The sequence below is a fragment of the Jaculus jaculus genome, chromosome 17, assembly GCF_020740685.1.
Source record: "Jaculus jaculus isolate mJacJac1 chromosome 17, mJacJac1.mat.Y.cur, whole genome shotgun sequence".
NCBI lineage: Eukaryota > Metazoa > Chordata > Mammalia > Rodentia > Dipodidae > Jaculus > Jaculus jaculus.
Window position 1 is genome coordinate 2,805,967 of NC_059118.1, and position 21,331 is coordinate 2,827,297.

The following is a 21,331-nucleotide window of genomic DNA, read 5'->3' on the forward strand; positions in this document are numbered from 1 at the left end:
AAGTCACCATCACCTGTGGGTGTATGGGTGCCTCTTCTGGCTCTGTTGGGGTCCTTCCTCCCATTGTTAAGACTGGGACTCTTGTTTTCCACAGAGTCCTCTTCAGAGCAGCCACCAGGGAACAGTCTCTCCAGTCTGTATCCTGTGGGCATGGGCCAAGGAGGGCCCACCAGATCTGAGTCACTTTCCAGACAGAGAGAGGAGTGGGAGAGCTGGGTTCCCAGAGCCCTATCATCGCAGTGCCAAGAGGGAAGGCTGGGATATCTAGATGTCTGTTTACAACAGAGCCATTTTCTCCAAAGTTTCCTTCCTAGGACCACCCCAGTGGGCCTTCCAGCAGGGACAGGCTGCTCCCTGCTGCCTAAGGGAGCCATGGTCTTTTCCAGGCACTGCACCCTCTGAGGAGGCTCCTTTGGCAGCACTGCAAATCTACAGAGGTCCCCAAGAGATGGGAACTGGGGGATCCATGAAAGGAAGGCAGGCTGCTTGTGATGGTGGCAGGGGTGTGGAGCCCAAGGCAAATGGAACTCTATCAGTCTCCAGAATGTCCAAAGATGGGCTGGAGGATGGCTCAGCAGTTAAGAGCACTTGCTGTGCAAGCATGAGGGTCTAAGGAGGCCCAAGAGACTGCTAGAGTTGGATCCCCAGGACACTAATAAATAGCTGGTTGTGTTCACGGGCATCTGAAACCTCAGTTCTGTAGAGAAGATGACTTGAGAAATCACCAGAGCTCATGAAAAAAGGACAAGCTCCCAGATTAGCAAGAGACTCCAACTCCAGAAAGAACAGGCAGAAAGAAGCGTGATGCAGTGGAACACTGGACCTGCCACTCTGACCACCACAGGCCAGAGCATGGGCACCACATGGGCAGACATACACATGCATACAGCTCTCTTACACACACACAAGCAAAAAAAAAAAAAAAAAAAAAAAAAGTCCTAAAAATCCTGGCCCGGGTTTTCTTAGGAAGCCAGGCACCTGGTGACAGAGGGAACCAGAACCCATGACTCCCAGCTCGGTGCTCCTCCTGCCCCATGTCCCTATTGCCTCCGCCTCAGGATCGGAGCGCCTCCTGCTGGCCACGCGGGGAATGCAGTCCTGGGCATATGGTAGTGGGTCCTCGGAACAGGAGTGAATGCATCTCAAGGCTAGGCTGATGAGAACCATTTCACTCTGGGGAAGCAGCCGAGGTGTGCTACCCTTGCCCAGGGTGGTCTGAGTATCCCTTGGTCCTTTCCTGCTCTGAAGGATGCTGCTAAGCTGCCCCTGCTTTATCCAGAGCATTGAATCCTCCATGTCCCTGGATTGGAAGCCACCTTGTTTGGTCCCTTGTTGAACTGATGAGATTGTTCAAGCCCTGGGACAAGGAATTCCACTGGCTTGTGTCCACAGGGGAAGGCATGAGGGAAGCAGAAGCTATTGCAGGAGGATGTGGCGGGGCCTCTGAGGCAGGCCAGGACAGGAGTGCACCCTCCATCAAAGGGCTAGTGGGGCAAAGGAGGCTTGCTCGAGCTGGGCCCACCTTCCAGGAGGAGTGGGGCCTGCAAGGCCCTGGAGGCCTGGAAGCACAGAGCGTTCCCACTCCAGCCATTCACCTGGGTGGCAGCTGGACAAAAGCTGGTTGCAGCCCAGGGTCCACCAGGGGGAAAGGGACATGAGCCCACAAGAGTGGAGGTTGGAGCTCCCTCTGGAGCAGGAGGAATCTTGACAGGTTCTCACTAGCCTGTGAGGTTTCTGAACAGTGCATGCATGGTCTTTTTTGTCCCCACTGCCTGCTTTCCCTAGCTTCTGACCAGAGCCAGAACAAAAGCATGTCCCCCTCACTGGCCTGCTGGGGCCGCTGCCTGGCCCAGCCTCACTCCACATTCCCGAGAGCAGCAGAAGGCCCTCCACACCCACTTGGCGAGGGGCTTGATGGGGTTGTTCTGTGAGCAGTTGGCAATGCCTGCTCCCTGGAGAAACAGCCCAAGATAGGGCAAGGCATGCCTGCGCCAGGTCTCCCATGAAGCCTATGGAATGTTACTCTGGGCAGAAAACCCCATAGCACCTGGGAGGGAGAGAAGGGTGGGCCATGGCCAGGCCTTTCCAGAGTACTGTCTGGCCTGTCTCCTCTGCCAGCTGCCTGCCCAAGCCAGGCACAGGCCCTGGCCTCACTTTCCCCTCAGAACAGGCTCAACACAGTAGCCCTGACAAGAGTTGCCATCAAGCATCCCATATACCCGGGTACCTCTGCTTTATGGATGAGGAACTGGGGCTGGGAGCAGGCACCATGGCCTGGGCTCCCCATCCAGATGCAGTCTTTGTCGTGCCCACTCTGAGTGCCCCTCAGAGATGCTGCTTGGTCCCAGCAACCACATAGCTTCCATAGCACTTGGTAGAGGACTGTCATGGCCCCAGCTCATAGCAGGAAGTACTAACTAGGGAAGGGGTGCTGGTCCAGAGCAGAGTTAAGACCACATGCTTAACAGAGAGAAGACGGCAGGAGTGCCCAGCAGCAGTGGAGGGAGTGGCAGCCTCCAGCCAAGGCCTAGCTTTTGTATGACCACTGGCTTTCAGCAGCCTGTCTGTTCAGAGCCTTGGGTCCATGGCTCTCCCCAAACTCCTTCTATTGGCTCTGTCTTTCATGACAGCATGTTTGTGCCTGCTGAAGACAGATTAAAGCCACAATATCTCCCACCCTGCTTCCCAGAATCCAGGCCTGTGGTGCACTGGGCAGGAGCAGAGGGTCAGCACTAGCCTGATAGATGCTCAGGCACTTACCAACATGACCACTGTTGTGATGCCACCACCAGCAGCTTACACTGGGAGACCCTGCCAGGGCAGTGGAAGGCGCCCACAACCAGCTGTGGGCACCAGGGCAAGTTCTTCCCCTGTGTGGACTTGATTGTTATCACTTATGGAGTTTGAATAGGCTCATCTTGGAGGTGTCAAAAATGCCTGTGGAGACAGAGAGGCCTTCAGCACATAAAAAATAACATTCAGGGCTGGAGGGGTTACTTAGCAGTTAAGATGTTTGCCTGCAAAGCCGAAGGACCCAGGTTCCATTCCCCAGGACCCACATGAACCAGATGCACAAGGGGGCGCAAGCATCTGGATTTCATTTGCAGTGTCTGGAAACCCTGGCAACCCCATTCTCTCTCTCTCTCCCTCTTTCTATGTCAAACAAATTGAAGAAGAGGGGGAGGAAGAGCACATCCAAACGCTGAGGCACTTGCAGCAAGCATTCCTGGTTAAACAGAAGAGACAGGGGAGGCCGACTGTCTTCAGAGTCTGTGCAGTCCTTCAGGCCACAGACGTAGAACATTTGGAATCTGAGCCTGGTCCCTGTTTCTGTCCAGCAAGCACACTGCACAGGACCCCGCCAGCCGACAAGGCCCGAGCTCACGATTCCACGATGCTCCTAGCTGTGATTCCAGCCCCAGCACAGCGGAACATGTGTGCAGCACGAACCTGGAACTGGGGGCTGCAGCCCCCCAGATGCTCCAGCTCTGTCACACATACATGGCCGTCATACACGTGTGCATGACATGCTGAGTGAAAGAGCTTAGTCCTAAAATGAGGTTACAGGATCTAACCCATGCCCCATCCACATTGACCAGGCATCTATGCCCACCTGCCTCTGCATCCAAAGGGGCTGGGGATAGCACCTGCCTCTCAGGGCTTCATGAAGATTCAAGACCCTAGCTCAGTGCCTGGTGTGCTCTTAGGCAGACAGAGGCTCTGATAACTGTTATTGTTTAGGTGACAAGGGACCACTCTCTTCTTGTCCTTCTCACCAGCTGGAGAGCCCAGAGGTGAAGGCCCTGCAGGACAGACTGGCGGCCACCCAGCAGAAGATGAGCGACCTGCGTAACCAGATGCAGTCCACGAAGCAGGAGCTCCGCATGGCCCAGAAGGTCTTTTGGAGCCAGAGCAAGGGACTTCTTATGTGGTGGGAGCAGGCCTGGAGAAGAGTACAGTGACCTGGTGGCTTCTGGTCTGGAAGGAGGGGCAGAGGGGAGGGACTTACACCATGAGCATCTGTATGCACTGGTCCATTTCCAGATCTGTAACTTCCTTCTGTCATCCTCCCCTGTACAGTCTGATCTGGCAAGGGAACTGGCCTGCCACCTGAGGGGCTTCACACCACCCTGGCTTGCCTTCCTGGCTCTAGACTGAGGTCAGCTCTGCCCACCAGGAAGAGGCCTGTGAGCCTTCTCTGCACACTCATGCCCTAGTAGATCCCCAGCCTCCGCTCTGTAAACTGCCCTGCCTTTAACTGTAGGCCGCACAGGCCTGTTACCTGCCTTCTACTATCTTCAGAATAAAGAATGAGTAGGTAGTTGTGCATTCAAGACCCCTTTCAAGGGAAAATGTTCCAATGTGGAGCACAGGCCTGGCAGGCCAGCTGGTTCATTATTTATTTGTATTTACATCGTGACTTCTCTGGCGTGTGTCTCCCCTGCTGGAACCACTCAGGCTGACCAAGATTTCCAAAACACTGTTCTATTGTGGAAACAAGGACCCAAGATTTGGCCTGCTGGATGAGGATCTGTGACAGGCTTCAGAGAGGCTTGGCAACAAGCCCAAGTATATTGTTTCCACCTCAAAGCCGAGGTAGGGCCTGAGGCCCGCACTGTCAGTGGCCACAGCCCTGGGCCCTTCTTCAAGCAGAGTATCCCCCAGAGACCACCTGTAGCCCTCCTCCATGTCACACCCAGAGGGTCACTTCACTTAGTAGTGTTGGTCACGGAGGGCAAGGCCCTGTGGATATGTTCTTCCTGAAGCTATCCGAGCTCTCTTTTCAAGGTATGAAGAAGTGGGTGTTGGTCCACTTGTGACAGAATGTGTCAAAAGCAAGAGGACCTCTGTGGGACAGTGCCAGAACATCCCGAGGTTGTGGGCTTACTACCTTTGCAGGCAGAGCTGACCTGAAGCTTTGAGCGTTGTGCTCTGATACTGGGGAAGGCTGTGTAGGGCAGCCAGGCCTTGCAGGAGCTCCACCCCAAGCAACGTCTCTGAGCCCCTCTCAGCAGCAGAAGGGGTGCTGGAGCCTCTCCCCTGTATCCACTAACAGCCTTCCCTTCTTTCAGGTTCTGGCCAATGAGGTCGGGGAAGATGTGAACGTCCAGCAGCTCCTGGCCTCTCCTGGGACCTGGAGGGGAAGGGCTCAGCAAATTCTTGTTTTGCAGAGCAAGGTGAGTAAGTAACTAGGTTCCTCAGCAGAGGGCTTGAAACGCCCCGAAAGACCCACCCCGACCCTCTTTAGTCGCCAGCACACCCAGCCCCGGAGGACTGCAGGTCCAGCAGAGCCCTTGCCCCGTGCCGGGCGGTTGGTTTACATTCTCCTAAGCAGCCTGGTTTTCATTTGTTACTGGATGAGCAAGAACTTACATAACATGTTCCACATGCCAGGCCCTGGGCTTAACAGACGCCAGGACCTTGGGTTTGATTTCCTTTTCTGCAGGCATACCCCACCCCACCCCCAGTTCATGTAAATTTGCGTGACTGTTGTAATTCTAAGCTTGTTCCACTTGTGTCCAGATGTAGTCGTCTGAATGTTCTCATTACCCAGCAAAGTAACTTTGTCTCCCTCTTTGTTTTCTAAATATCATACTGCACACCAAGAGGCTAAGAGCAGGGACACCATAGCTCGCCTGTGAGTTCAAAGCCAGCAATCCCCTCACCAGCTGTGTGCTGGTATGCAAATCACTGCTCTTTGTGCCTCAGTTTCCCCATCCATGCAACATAAGTAATAGCAATACCTGCCCCTCCCCCAGCCAGCATGTATGAAGGAGTCTGAATGGTACTGGCCTGGAGGGAGCATTAGGAGGCGATTAGCTAGGGTTATTTCCCCATTGTGCCTTCATACTGAGAAGTACTCAGGAGGTGCGCCATCCCCACAGTTCATGAAGCTCGCCGTTTGCACTCACGGCCATCAGGGTTTGCTCCCTGGGGCCTCAAGGTCTCCTATAGGATACTTGAATCCCTCAAGAAAAGCAACAAACTCCAAGAAACTGAAACTTACCATTGGTGTGTGGCCTTACAGAGTCTGGCCTTTGTCACTGCTCTACTAGCTCTGTGACCTTGGGCAAATCCTCTCATCTCTGTGCCTCAGTCTCCTTCCCTGAACAGTGGAGTGTAAGCAGGTAATTCCCAGGGTGCTGGCTTCCATGTCGATACAACTAGACCGTGGGTCAAAGCTGACAAGCCAGAGCCATTCCCAGCGCATCACAGAGCACTGTTACCTTAAGTCACGCAGTACACAGCACAACCACAGCAAGTAACTGCGACAGCAGAGGGCGGACACTGGCAGTGGGAAGGTTGTGAAGGGCTGAGGGTGTCCGGGGTGGGGAAAGGAAGGGATGAGGGAAGGAGCTAATAAAGCTAAGGATATATGAAGAAGCCATATGGAAACCTCCTACTTTGTAAGCTAATTCAAAATATAATTTAAAAATATATGTATATATATATTTTTTAAGTTTGAACTGAGGTACCTGCATGGGTGAAGAAGGCTGATCTCAGAAACTATAGAGTATTAAATGAAAATCCCAGTGCCGGGGTGGCACAGCTTCCCAGGAGTTTGCTGGTCAGGGAGGTTTTGAGGCTCCCAGGCCAAGGCACTGCCATGCCCTTACTTGCCCACCACAGCTAGATGGTGAGACCCTGCTCTGATGCTCACATGCTTCAGTCACAGGAAGTCAAGCTTGAGCTGACCTGGAATCTTCCTCCCTGCAGGCTGGCTTTTGTAGTGCTGGAAAGAGCTATGCAGAAGAGTCATCTGCAGTTATATCGAGCAGTGGGACCTGCATGCTACACAGCTGGCCATTAGGCAAAATGTGCCCATTGTTGCAGTAGTGGCTTCAGTAATGAGGGTAACCCAGCACTGTCTGATTGAATCTGAGGCTCACTTCACAGGAGGGAATTAATGCCTGGTACTCTAAACTTGGCCAAAAGCCTGTGGCTAGTATGGTCAGAGGCCCTAGTGGGGGAAGTTACTCCACTGCTGTTTTAGTAACTGAATATGTTGTGTTCATCAGACTGCCTTCTAGATATTTGTTTGTGCCCATAGATTAGTGCTGTTCTCACTTTTTTTTTTTAATTTTATATTTACTTATTTATAAGCTGTAAGCTGAGAGAGATAGAGAGAAGAGAGACAGAGAGAAAGAGAATTGGCATGCCAGGGCCTCTAGCCACTGGAAACGAACTTCAGATGCATGCACCACCTTGTGCATCTGCCTTGTGTGGATACTGGGGAATCGAACCTGGGTCCTTAGACTTCACAGCCAAGCACCTTAACTGCTAAACCATCTCTCCTGCCCTGCTCTCACTTTTTCAAATTTTGCTTACATTTTATTTTTATTTATATTTAAGAGAAAAAGAGGCAAAGAGAGAGAGAGAGATGGATAGAGAGAGAGAGAGAATGGGCACACCAAGGCTATTAGCCACTGCAAACATACTCCAGAAGCATGTGCCACATTGTGCATCAACCTTATATAGATACTGGGGAATTTAACCTGGGTCCTTTAGCTTTGTAGGCAAGTGCCTTAACTGCTAAGCCATCTCTCCAGCCCTGCTCTCACTTTTGATCAGAGGAGTTCTTTTCAGGGACAGGGGTTATTGCAGATTGATAGCTGGTCAAAGTACTGAGAATAAGTGACTGATGAGTGCTCAGCTATATAAATGGGACACCTAATTTGCCCCTGACCAGGGAGCATTGCTTAAAGGGGTGGGAAGAATGTAAGAGAGGACTGCTGTGGAATGCTCTCTTCTGGACATGACCTGGCCATTGCACTCATGAATGTACAGCAGCTATGGTCACCTGCATAAGATTGGGCCAACCAACATTCCTTCAAGAAGTGGAGAGGGGGGCTGGAGAGAGGGTTCAGCAGTTAAGGTGCTTGCCTGTGAAGTCTAAGGACACAGGTTCAATTCCCCAGTATTCCTAAGGCAGATGCACAAGGTGATACATGAATATGGAGCTTGTTTGCAGTGGCTGGAGGCCCTGGCACACTCATTCTCTCTCTCTCCATGTAAATATATATACATGATATATGTATATGTATATGTATATGTATGTATGTATGTATGTATGTATGTATGTATGTATATGTATTTATATTGCTAGGGAAGGGGCAGACATTTTCTTCAGTGGTGCAGTCACTGGTTGGTTGCCCATGCTATAGTAAATAATGCAGCTCACACTCATGGGAGTGTCACTAAGAAAATTCCATGGATTGCATTTAGACAGCAAAGTAGGAGAACTAGTTCAGAAAGAAAGAAGGGGTTCAGCAGGATAAGAGGGAAACAAGAGAAGCAAGAGGAGCAAATTGATCAAAATACATTATAGGGCTGGAGAGATGACTTAGTGGTTAAGGCATTTGCCTGCAAAGCCAAAGGATCCCGGTTCAATTTTCCAGGACCCACATAAGCCAGATGCACAAGGTGGGACATGCATCTGGAGTTTGTTTGCAGTGGCTGGCCTGGTGTGCCCATTCTCTCTCTATTTCTCTCTTTCTCAAATACATAAAATATATTTTAAAAAATACAAAAACAATATTTTAAAAACACATAAGCTAGGTGTGGTGGTGCACACCTTTAATCCCAGCACTCGGGAGGCAGAGGTAGGAGGATGACCATGAGTTTGAAGCCACCCTGAGACTGCATAGTGAATTCCAGGTCAGCCTTAGCTAGCATGAGACCCTACCTCAAAAAAAGAAAAGAAAAAATACACTGTAGATATGTAAAAAAATGCCAAAAATTAATTTTAAAAGAACTAAGGAGATGGCTCAGTGGATAAAACACTTGCTTCAATCCCCAGGCTCTGTGTAAAAAGCTGGAAGCTGTGGTGGGCTTTTGTAGTCTTGGCATACTTGCAGTGAGATGGGAAGTGGAGATAAGAGAAATTATTGAAAGTTCAGAAACTAGTGTGAAGCCCAGCAAAGAACAACCGTGAGATTGAGAGAACCTTGCTTCAAAAGACGTAGAAAGGCAAGGAAGGACACACAAAAGTTGTTTTTTAAGCCCCACACACACACGCACGCACACACACACACACACACACAAATATTTTTAAAATGAATTTGAAAAAGAAAATCATACCCTGTAGTATTTATTAAAACAAAATTTCCCAGTCTGCTCTTTCCCCAAAGCTGGTTTTTTTTTGCTCCTAAGTAAACCCCAATACTTGTCATTCCAGAAAGAATCTGGGGGACTTTCTGACTCACGCTAGTTTGAGATACTGTGCCCTTAAAGAAGAATGTGCAGAATGTCTGCTCAGGCCCATTTCACCTTGAGGGCACCTGGATTCAGAGACACTAAGAAACCTGCATCCATCACCCAGCACTGAGCCAGGCTCTCTGCTTCCAGACCCTGCTCTCCCACAGTAGCTTCTCCTACAAGTGGCCTATCATCTCTTAAGGGCCCCACCCAGACTTTGGTCTGTCTGCCAGAGTTCTTTCGTGGGCTGAGGCCTGTATCCTATCCCCACACAGCTTCCCGAGACCACCCTCTCAGCCTCTAACAGCCCCTCAAAGATGGGAGGACTCTTCCGAATGACCTAGAACTGTCCGTTTTCCAAGCTGAACCACAGTGACACCGTCCTGTTTGGCTCAAGACCTTCCTGCCCACAGCCCGTCATGCATCATACCACCTGGAATGGTGGCTCCATCTTCAGTCTAGAGGGGTGTCTCTCATGGCTCCCTGAGTGGCTGAAGACGAGTAGAACAACCCAGTTCGCTGTCCCCAGGTCCGAGAGCTTGAGAAGCAGCTGGGACAGCGCCAGTCCGCGGGAACAGCCAGCACCGAGCTCTCTGTCCACTCAGACCCAAGGAAGCTGTCAGCACAGGAGAGAAACCTGCTGAGGATCCGCAGCCTGGAGAAGGACAAGCAGGAAGGCTGGGAGGTGAGGCCTACCAACAAGGGTGTCTGCCACCACATGGGCTGGGAGACCAGTCACATCCACAGGGCCCTGAACCATCCATAACAGGCTGTGGACACCAAGGGTCTGGGGCACCTCTGTACATGGTGCTCACTTCTGTCAATCAGCTCAAGCTGCCTGACTAGGCCCTCACCCTGCACTCGCTCAGTGAGTTCTGGGTGGTCCTGTCCTTGCTGTTTGGAGGGAAATGCACCTGAAAGTTACTGTAAGGTGTATGGGTGGATGCCGGGTGTATTAGTCACTTTTCTCTTTGCTGTGATAAAATAGCTGAAGACAAAAAAAAAAAAAAAAAAAAAAAACCTTCAGGAAGGGAGGGTCTATTTTGGATCACAGTTTGAGGCTCTGTCCTTCCTGGTGGGAAAGGCATGGCAGCAGGAGCTTGAGGCAGCTGGTCACGTTCAGTTCATTGTCAGAAAGCGGAGTGATGAATGCTGCTGCCTAGCTTTCCTCCTCTTCATTCGGCCTGAGACCCCAGCCCATGGAATAGTGCTGCCTACACCCAGGGTGGGTCTTCTCACCTCAGCTAACCCTCCCTGGAAACCCCTCACAGACATGCCCGGGGTGGGTCTTCTCACCTCAGCTAACCCTCTCTGGAAACCCCTCACAGACACGCCCAGAAGCCCGTCTCCTAGGTGATTTAAAATCCAGTCCTGTTGCAGTGAAGATCAACCATCACTTAGGGTCATGGCTTCGAAGGTGAGACAAGGCCTGGCCTAAGGAGGCTTGCTCCAGGATCTAATCAGAGTGGGCAGACTGGCCAGTACCACCTCACTGGCCCTGGAGTATTGGCCTGGGAGTACTGGAAGTTTGACTCATGGCCTCTGCTCTAGCCCTCACCATGGCTGCATGTGGTGGTCAAAGGACATCCTCAAGTGTCAATTGCACCTTCCACCTTGCTCTGCTTTGAGACAGGGTCTCTTGTTGGCTGCTGTATTAGCTGGGCTAGCTGGCCCACCAGCTGCACGCTGTCTCTGCCTCCCTATGTGCCATAGGCATGCCCACCTTTATATGGGTTCTGGGGATATGAACTCAGGTTGTCAAGCTTGCATAGCAGATGCTTTCTCCATGGAGACATGTCCCCAGTCACCAAACTTATCTATCGCCCAAACTTGGTCCAAGAGTAGGGAGTAGTTACCTCAGAGGAAGTCACAAAGAAACAGGAGAAGGTCTGGCAAGCCTAACTCGGGCCCACCTCAGGTCTCTGACAGCTGCTTCCTAACAATAAAGCCTCTGTACCTTTCCACTGGGAGACTTTTGCCAGCGTCAGGCTATGGGATGTCGGGACCATCACAACAGCATGCCTCCCGGCACGCTCCACCATCAAACAGCCGGAGGGGAGGGTGATTGGAGGGGATGTGCTGCACCTCCCATGCCGGCGGGACCATCACAGGGCTTCAACTCCTGAAGGGACATGGTCACGGAAGGGGAGGTGGAAGAGGAAGTGTGGGAGACCGAGTGATAACCTGCCCAAGACATGACTGAAGACCTGCATCAAGACACAAGGATTGCAGTGACAGGCTGAATACCCGTGGGACCCTGTGACCAGCTAGATGGGAAGCGAGGGCAGCAGGGGAAATACAGAAGGCTTGCAGTGGTTATCCTGGGGGGAGGGGACCTGGGAATATCAGTGCTGGGTTTGAAAGGCTCCCAGCCTGCACTCACATTCTCCCCAAGGACGTGCTATCTGTCGGTGCCTGGGCCGGGAAGGGGGAGCTGCACCTGCCTGACATCTGAGAGGCCTGGCTCTGACTCATTCTGTGGTCTTCACCAACCGCCTCTGCCCCAGCCTGCGTCTCTCCAGGGAGTGGGAGGCCTAGGCAGCCACCTAGGGTGGGGCTCCCGCTCCCTGGCTCAGCGGTGGCCCTGGCTAGTCTCAGACCTCCTCTCTGTCTCCTTGCAGAAGCTGGCCAGTGAGCGGGACACCCTCCAGGGGGAGCTTGAAGAACTGAGAAAGAAGTTTGAGGGCATGAGGTCCCGCAACAAGGTTCTATCGAGTGAGGTGAAGACCCTCAGGAGCCAGATGGGGACCTTGGTGGAGAAGGGCAGACATGACGACGAGCTAATCGACGCCCTCATGGTACATGGCCCCCAGAAACCTGCCCTCACATGCACCACAGCACCCCGAGACACGGCAGCTCAGCAAAAGCCTGAGGGAGCAGATGTCTCTGGTGCCAGCATGTCCCTGGGCCTAGGACCCCAAAGGAGAAAGGACTATACAAGGGAGAAGAGATGGGGTGACACCATCTCTGGGCACAGCAGAGTAGGCCTGCCCCTGTCAGCACTTTGCTGGAGGACCTACGCAGCTCAGTCCCTTCTCCAAGCCTCAGTAGATAGTGCAGAGCCAGATGTCCTCTGAGGTCCTTGTATGCCACCATCCAGAGACAGAAAGCAAGGGCTGCAAGTCAGCCCTCCCTGCTGTCCACTGGGGTGCCCTGGGACTCTGAGGTGAAGAGAGCAGGTCCCCCTTTCCATGTCACACTATCCCTATTGCTTTCAAGGCAGAAAGTTGCTGTCTGCAGATGGCCTCCTTTGGGTCATGTATAGGGGACAGGACTTCAGTCAAGGGCTAAAGGATCTCTGGTGAAGGGTCAAGGTACTGGAGCAGGAATCCTTGATGGGGAGCCACTGTCTGAGTGGCTTCCTCTTACCCCAAGATGCCTGTGATGCCTTTCTTGGCTCCACCCTCAAAAGAAGGACCTGGAGGACAAGAGAAGGGCACCAGGGCTTGAGTCCCTGCTTGTGGGTGGCAGTTAGCATTCCACTGTTAGGCACCTCCTGACCCAGGAAAAGGGTGGGAGGCTATGAGGAGAGAGGCTGCTGCTCTTGTCCCTCCCCGTGCAGCAGAGCAGCCCCAGCTGACCCCCGCCTATGCTCTGGCTTGGCCCCAGGACCAGCTGAAGCAGCTACAGGAGGTTCTGGGCAACCTGAGCCTGCAGGAGGACACAAGGCGTGCATCCCAGCACCACCAGGACCAGAAGGTCAACAGCGAGGCCCAGCAGAGCAGTAGCCTGGTGGCCCAGCTGCGGGCCATGGTGGCTGAGCGGGAGGCCAAGGTGCGGCAGCTAGAGCTAGAGATCGGGCAGCTCAGCGTGCAGGTGAGCGGGGTACCATCCAGCCCCCATTTCCCAGCCGAACAGCCCCTCAGCATCTGGACAGTCCCAGTGCTTTCCACTTCCTTCCACTCCTTTGTCTCACCACATCCTTCCTGGCTCCAGGTGGGCCACCGTCCAATTCCACACATGGTTTTTCTTCTCAAAAACACAGCCTGATCAAGTTTTGACTCTGCTCAGAACCTGCCCATGGCTTCCTCTCACTCTCACTGTTAGCTTTTCTGAGGCCTCAAGGATCCAGGCTTCTACCAGCTCATGCTTTCCCATTTGCCACTGTGGCCCTCATCCTCATGTCCAGTATGGTGGCTCACTCCAGCCAACATGTTCATTCCAGTCAGCAGGATCCAGATGCGAGAGCTCCATGTGCCAACTCTTGCTGCCACCCCTTCTGCATCTTCTCATCCCCCTCTCTCGACACTGCCCCATGGACAGCAGTTAACTCCTCACACAGCCCTGCCTCCTCCATTCCAGACAGCAGTTAGCTCCTCACACAGCCCTGCCTCCTCCATTCCAGACAGCAGTTAGCTCCTCACACAGCCCTGCCTCCTCCACTCCAGACAGCAGTTAGCTCCTCACACAGCCCTGCCTCCTCCATTCCAGACAGCAGTTAGCTCCTCACACAGCCCTGCCTCCTCCACTCCAGACAGCAGTTAGCTCCTCACACAGCCCTGCCTCCTCCACTCCAGACAGCAGTTAGCTCCTCACACAGCCCTGCCTTCTCCACTCCAGACAGCAGTTAGCTCCTCACACAGCCCTGCCTCCTCCACTCCAGACAGCAGTTAGCTCCTCACACAGCCCTGCCTCCTCCATTCCAGACAGCAGTTAGCTCCTCACACAGGCCTGCCTCCTCCACTCCAGACAGCAGTTAGCTCCTCACACAGCCCTGCCTCCTCCATTCCAGACAGCAGTTAGCTCCTCACACAGCCCTGCCTTCTCCACTCCAGACAGCAGTTAGCTCCTCACACAGCCCTGCCTCCTCCATTCCAGACAGCAGTTAGCTCCTCACACAGCCCTGCCTCCTCCACTCCAGACAGCAGTTAGCTCCTCACACAGCCCTGCCTCCTCCACTCCAGACAGCAGTTAGCTCCTCACACAGCCCTGCCTTCTCCACTCCAGACAGCAGTTAGCTCCTCACACAGCCCTGCCTCCTCCATTCCAGACAGCAGTTAGCTCCTCACACAGCCCTGCCTTCTCCACTCCAGACAGCAGTTAGCTCCTCACACAGCCCTGCCTCCTCCACTCCAGACAGCAGTTAGCTCCTCACACAGCCCTGCCTCCTCCATTCCAGACAGCAGTTAGCTCCTCACACAGCCCTGCCTTCTCCACTCCAGACAGCAGTTAGCTCCTCACACAGCCCTGCCTTCTCCACTCCAGACAGCAGTTAGCTCCTCACACAGCCCTGCCTCCTCCATTCCAGACAGCAGTTAGCTCCTCACACAGCCCTGCCTTCTCCACTCCAGGGCTGAGCTGTGCCTAATGTACATGCCTTCCTACTTGTTCCCCCATGGCCTCTGTGTGGCCAGCTGCCTGTTGGCCTTTTATGTCCCACGGGCTCTTCTGTGCTGTGTGCATTCCAACACTCTCCTTGCTCCCCAGGCCTCCCTAAGCTAACTTCTCCTCACTCTGCCCGGCTCATTGTTTTCCTGAGTTCCCTTGAGTGGCACAGGCCACAGGGCCTTGATGCCTGCTGTGGAACTCTGAACAGCTAAGGCATGTTGAAGAATAGCTCTCATCAAATCGGTGGTGCCATAGCTCCAGAGGCCCTCCCCCAGTCCCAGGCTATCATTGGCTGTGTCCCAAAGCCAGGCATCCCCAGAGCCCAGGCAGCTTGGGCCTGCAGGACTCACTAGGGAGACCCCAGAAAGAGGCAAGCCTCGGCACCATCTGTGGCCATGACAGGACTCTGCTACTTTGCAGTCTTTGCCCTACTTCCAGACTGTGCTCTTGGGGAGGGATGTCTAAAGCAGGGTGGGGAACATTCTAATATCTCCACCTCATTTCTGTCTAGGCACCATTCTACCTCAGAGGTCACTAGCCAGGTGGGGGCCAAGTATAGCACACGGGACATATTGGCACATGTGTTCTTTCAGGATGGCAGGGGACATATCGTGCCAGGTTATTAAAGGTCACACCTACTAGCACTCCTTTGTGGTGGGCTGACCTGAGATGGACTGCTGGCAGCCAGAACAGGAAGGGGCCCAGGAAGTCCCACCTGCACCCTGCCCCCGCCTTTGCTGAGACCCTGCCAGCCTGTCAGGCTCTGGCTTCTGTGAGTCCAGGTGTTACAGCTGAGATGGTGCTGGGCTAAGTCACACGTAGAGAAGTGGGTCCTGTAGACATCTATCTCTGATGTGCCTGAGCCCAAGGCCATACACCTCCTCATGGTCCTGCTGGCCCTGTCCTCTCTCCAGGCACCTCTTTCTGAGCAGAGGCATTGTGAGAGGTCATTGTCATGCAAGCAGTGCCGTCACCAAACAGGGCTGGCTTTTCACTGCTGAAGAGAAGCCTCTTTCATGTCCCCTGAAAGCCAGGACATCAAGCCAAGACCCCCTCCTGCCTTCTCCAGGCCTGGGCACCAGAGCCCTGAGCCAACCCCACATCTGTTCCCTGCAGTATCTTCACAGCAAAGGAGGGGGCGAAGGGCCTGGTGGGCCCGAAGTTAGCCCTGCCTACACCACGTTCCCCGAGGACCAGAGCCCCATGACCAAGTCTCCAGCGTCAGCAGGCGATCACATGGGCAGGCTTGGATCGGCTCGGTAAGGAAGACTTGGGGCGGGGATTGAGAGGAACTCCTGTTTTATTCAAAAGGAAGGAAGATAGCTTTCTGTTGCCTTGGATGGAAAGCCTCTGGGTGCAGTTTTATTTATTTATTTATTTATTTATTTATTTATTTATTTATTTGACAGAGTCTCATGTAGCCCAGGCTGGCCTTAAACTCGCTATGTAGGCAAGGATGACCTTGAACTTCTGCTCCTCTTGTCTGCACCACCTGAGTGCAGGGATTACAGGCATGCACCACCATGTTTTTAAGGTTTTATAAGGTGCTGGGAGCAGAAGCCAGGGCTTTCTGCATATACATAAGCACTTTACCACTGAGCTGTATATTTCCAGGCTACAATTTTAAGGTGCTCTGCATCTGCAAGAATGAGCTGGTTAGGCCCATGTCCTTTCATCTCAGGAGCTTTCTGTCCAGTTGCAGCCCCTTGTCATGGCATCTCTGAGCCAGCCCTTGAACCCATGCTCTTGTCTCTCAGAGAGACTGTGTTGGATTGCTCAGGGCTCTGTTTCATTGTGAACAAGCAAGGATTCTGAAGAGCTGCAGAACTGCCTGGTTAGGGTGGTCACCAGATACATGTGGCCATCTCCATGGACTTCCCGGATCCCCGTGGGCCCTTTCTCGGCCCCTTCCCACCCCCACTGTGCCTCACATGCCGAGGTGAAGCCGATTATGTTCCCTATGCTAATGGCCCTTTCTGCCTTCATATAGCTCTGTGACCAGCCTGGGCCATACCCTGGTGGAATCTTCCCTCACGAGGCCTTCCCTGCCCAGTCCTCATGGGACCTCACCCAGGTACGAAACCAAGGTCCTTAAACCTTCACAGTTCCTCCTGCAGTCCATTAAAAAGTGGGAAGAAGTCCAGGGGTTCTGCCAAGGTTATATCAGGTCCCAGAAGGTCATAATCAGGGCCAAATGATGGAGTAAGCAACTTCAGAGCATCACCTTCGCCTTGACTGCCAGGCTGGGGCTCCTTCCTGCTACCAGTTGTCTTGAGGAATCCTTCCAGCACCTTCCATGGCCTTCTCTGACCCATTGAGAATCTGTCTCTAGAGGGAGCTTCTCACATCATCTGGTCTTCACTTTAAGTCACTGATACCCCCTCAGCTCCACAGTCCCCTCTTTGTTGATAGAATCAGTCCTGGGGCTTAAATGTGCCCTTTGTTCCTAGTGCCAGTTTATAGACAAAGGAGGCTTGTCCTGCCTCCCAGCCACCCGCCATCCGCTGGGGCTCCACTTCTGCTGTCAGCACACCCCACCCCTCGTGCAGGTCAGCTCAGGATCCAAGCAAGGCCCAGAGCTGGCCACTCGTGACTCACTCTGTGACTCTAGGCAAAGTGGTCCTCTCTCTGGACTCCCAGAAAGCCCTGGTGACACTTCTGGCCAGACACTTGGTAGTACAAGGACCATGGGTCAGCTCCCCAGCACTGGAAGAGAAGGGTGGCCCCAGAGCCACACAGCTGTCCTGGGTACCCCAGGCCCCACAGGAGTTGGAAGGATAGAGATACCAATGCCACTAGCGATGGAGTGAGGCTTGAGGACCTAGCAGGGCCAGGCTGGTGGTCCAGGAGTTATTTTGCCTCCTCTCCACCCATCTCTGAGGACCCCTGAGTGTCTCAGCCTCGCCCATCACAGCAGCAAAGTGTGTCTTCAGGTTTCAGGTGACCTCTGCCCTCTCCTCTCCACCCCTATCCCAGGTCATCCAACTCTCCGGAACAAAAAGGCTGGCAGGCACAAGCAGCAGAAATGAAGGCCCTCTGGCAGGCCGCTGAGGTGGAGCGTGACCGGCTCAACGAGTTTGTCACTGTCCTGCAGAAGCGGTAACTCACGGCACCCAGTGAGCTCTTCCATGGGCCTGCGTGGGGTGGGGACAGGCGTCTTTCTCACCTGAGACCTTCACCCATAGTGTCAGGTCAGGCTACTCCCAGCCAGAATTATGCCTACCATTGTAGTTACCTTCTTATTGCTAGGACAAACCACCCAACCCAAAGCAGCTGATGGGGAGAAAGTTTTTATTTGGCTTAGTCTCAAGGGGAAGCTCCATGATGGCAGTGGAAAGTATGGCATGAGCAGAGACTGGACATGACCTCTGTACCTACAGCAGATGGAACAGCAGCAGGAGAGTGAGGTGAACTCTTAACAAAGGGGAGCTGGCTACAACACGCGTGAGCCCCCCCCCGCACCACCAACAATACATCCCCTCCAGTAAGGCTCTGCCTCCCAAATTGCCATCAACTGGGAAACCAAGTATTCAAAACACATGAGTTTATGGGTGATACCTAATTCAAACCACCACACCCACCAAAGGCCTATGGCCCCAGGCCCCTGTCATCATGGAGCTTGCTCTCAGGGACAGCCCTGTCCTGTGTGTACCCAGCGGGTTTGCTCATGGTATGCATACTGGAGGTGGGCGACTGGCGAGGCAGGTCTGCTGGGGAGTAGTGACCCATTCCAGCGGCACTTAAACTCTGCTGGGCTGGGCTGGGCTCCACCTGGAGCTGTGCAGGGTCTGATGGGAAGATAACTTGGCTAGACTGATGTCTGCAGTTCAGTCAGTGCTCCTAGCTCAAGTGGCCCTTCTGGTAAGAGCCACAGGTGTCCAGGCCAGCATGGGCCTTTCTTTCCTTCTTTCTTTCCTTCCTTCCTTCTTTCTTTCTTCCTTCCTTCCTTCCTTCCTTCCTTCCTTCCTTCCTCCCTCCCTCCCTCCCTCCCTCCCTCCCTTCCTTCCTTCCTTCCTCTCTTTCCTTTTTTTTTTTTTTGGTTTTTCGAGGTAGGGTCTCACTCTAGCCCAGGCTGACTTGGAATTCACTATGTAGTCTCAGGGTGGTTTCTAACTCACTGCAATCCTCCTACTTCTGCCTCCCGAGTACTGGGATTAAAGGCGTGCACCACCATGCCTAGCTGTGACCTTCTTTCTGGAAAACATAGAGAACGTCACCAAGCTCCTGTCCTCACAGCCATCATGTGCCAGTTGGGTTCTTTGATGACAGATGATAGGAACTGGTTCTTCTTGAACCTAGTGACCATACTAGAACACACCCAGGGCCAGGGCAGGAGAAAAGGATAAGAAGAGTGGGCCCCTGGATGATGTCCCTTGGGCCACAGGGACAGGACTTCTGCTCTAGAGCCATGGATTCTGGGAGGTCTGGTGTCCCCCATGAGAAGGCACCCTGGCTTGGAGCATGAATCCAGTGGCAACAGCATCCAACTCATGGCAGCCCAAATATTTTGAAAGACTCACCTTTCATAGTACTGACTGTATTTAAGAGTCTGATCAAGTGATATGGAGAGTATGAAGAACTCAAGTTGTTAGCAAAAGTCTTGATGGCAGCACTTGGCTGTCATGAGCGTGCTGACAGTATTTGGAGAGGAGGTGCCTTCCTTTGAGAATCAGTGTAACACACAGTGTGGTACAGACAGACCCACATATGCCTGATTAATTATGCACGAACAGGGCACATAGCATTAATTTGCTGCCTTATAAAAAATAAGATAATATATAACTTGGCATAGTGGCACATGCTGTATCCCGGTCTTTGTAGGCAGAGGCAGGAGGACAGCTGCAAGTTCAAGTACAGCATAGGCCACATAGTGAGACCCTGTCTCAGAACAAGCAAACAAATGAACACCCTCTCCTGCCCAACAAAGGAAAAATATAAACAAGTTTGAGAAGCTGGCTCAGTAGATAAAGCACTTGCCGTGCAGTTGTGAGGACATGAATTCAGTCCCCAGCATCCACACAAAACCAGGTGGGGGCTACTGGTAAAGACTTGACACAAGAGGACCAGAGGGACACCAGGTATGCTGTGGGGGTGGGGGGGACAGAGGTGTGGAGCCCAGGCAGGAAGGGCCGCTTTGGCCACATGCAGTGAGAGGCCAGAGGAGCTGCCAGGGAAGCAGAAGGTGAGGTGACTCCCAGGTCTGGGGACTGAGCCCCGGCGTGAGTGATGATGTCTGTGGAAATGGGGAAGATGCAGTAGAGGGTGGAAATGAAGAGCTTAGTTGTGCCTAAAGTTTGTGGAAATTCAGTGTGCTTTACCATTGGCCTGGCATTTGCTGTTGGGCTGTTAATTTACTGAGTGTTAATGGAATACAACATTCCTGAAATGCTCAAAGAAGAGGAAAGCCCCCTCCCTGGGGTGCTGCAGAAGCGGTCAGCAGCAGTCAGTAAGAGATGCATGCTCCTCTCTGCACTGTCCTCAGCTGAATGACCCTAGCCTTGGCTTTGCCTGTTTGTAGTATCCCCCTCTATTGCCAGAGTCTCTCATGGAGCTGAAACTCACTGTTTTTCAGCTACACTGGTTGACCAGCAAGACTCCAGTCTGCCCCCACCATGGGCAGAGTCCCAGGTGTGTGTGGTGTGTGTGCGTGTGTGTGCGTGCGTGTGCGTGCGTGTGTGTGCAGGTCTCCGTGAGTGTGCATAGTCTAGAGGAGCAGGCTGGGTGTCCCTCTCCATTGCTCATCTGCTTACATTCTTGACATGGAGTCTCGTCACTGATCACAGAGCTTTGGAGGTTTCTCGAGGCACAGCAGTTCTCCAGTCTCTGCTCCCCCAGATGCAAGTGGCCATGCCCAGCTGTTTTATGTGGTGCTGCAGTTGCTGGCACAAAGCACCTGACCAAAAGTAGCTGATGGAAGGAAAGCTGCTTATTTTGGCTCACAGTCTCGAGAGGAAGCACTGTGCTGGCAGAGGTAAGATGGTGGAGCAGAGGCTGGACACCACGTTGGTCACAACAGGTGGCAAAAGCAGCAGGAGAGTGAGCCAAGCTCTGGCAAGAGGGAGCTGCTATGACACCCCAAGCCTGTCCCCAACAACACACCTCCTCCAGCAGGGATTCACCTCCCAAATTTCCATCAGCTGGGAACCAAGCATTTAAAATACATGAGTTTATGGGGGACACCCGATTCAAACCACAATCAAACTGAGCGGCCTCAGGCTCCCCTCAAGCCCTCATGCTTGCTTAACTGCTCAGTCAACTCTCCAGCCCCCAGCTTTATTTATTTATTTATTTATTTATTTAAGAGAAAAAGAGTGAGCAAGGGTAGAAGAGAGGGAGGGAGGGAAAGAGAGAGGGAGAAAGAATGGGTGCACTGGGCCTTCAGCCACTGCTAACAAACACCAGATGCATGTGCTACTTTGTGCATCTGGCTTACGTGGGTAATGGGGAATCAAACCTGGGTCCTTTGGCTTTGCAGGCAAGTGCTTTAACTATTAAGCTATTTCTCCAACCCCCAAGCTTTTTTTTTTAACATGGGTGCCAAATATTGAACCCAGGTCCTTGTGCTTGCACAGCAAATGCTCTTACCCACTGAGCCATGTCCCTGGCCCCTTATTTGTTTTCTTTTTTTTTTTTTTTTTGAGGCAGGGTTTTACTCTAGTCCAGGCTGACCTGGAATTCACTATGTAATCTCAGGGTGGCCTTGAACTCATGGTGATCGTCCTACCTCTGCCTTCCAAATGCTAAGATCAAAGGTGTGCATCACCAGGCCTGGATGTTTTCAAATTTTTTAAGTTGTTATAATTAT

General features: G+C 52.8%; 1 protein-coding gene across 2 annotated transcripts in view; it reads left to right on the top strand.

Annotated features, from left to right (window-relative positions):
- The window catches only part of Ccdc13 (coiled-coil domain containing 13), a 50,749-nt gene that overhangs the window by 21,154 nt on the left and 8,264 nt on the right, over positions 1-21,331 (top strand). For both annotated transcript variants that reach the window (XM_004662012.2, XM_045137083.1), the window contains 8 exons: positions 3,780-3,896; positions 5,073-5,177; positions 9,728-9,883; positions 11,820-11,996; positions 12,808-13,014; positions 15,643-15,785; positions 16,517-16,600; positions 17,503-17,625. In XM_004662012.2, the coding sequence (XP_004662069.2) occupies positions 3,780-3,896; positions 5,073-5,177; positions 9,728-9,883; positions 11,820-11,996; positions 12,808-13,014; positions 15,643-15,785; positions 16,517-16,600; positions 17,503-17,625 (1,112 nt within the window). The remainder of the gene's footprint in view (positions 1-3,779; positions 3,897-5,072; positions 5,178-9,727; positions 9,884-11,819; positions 11,997-12,807; positions 13,015-15,642; positions 15,786-16,516; positions 16,601-17,502; positions 17,626-21,331) is intronic.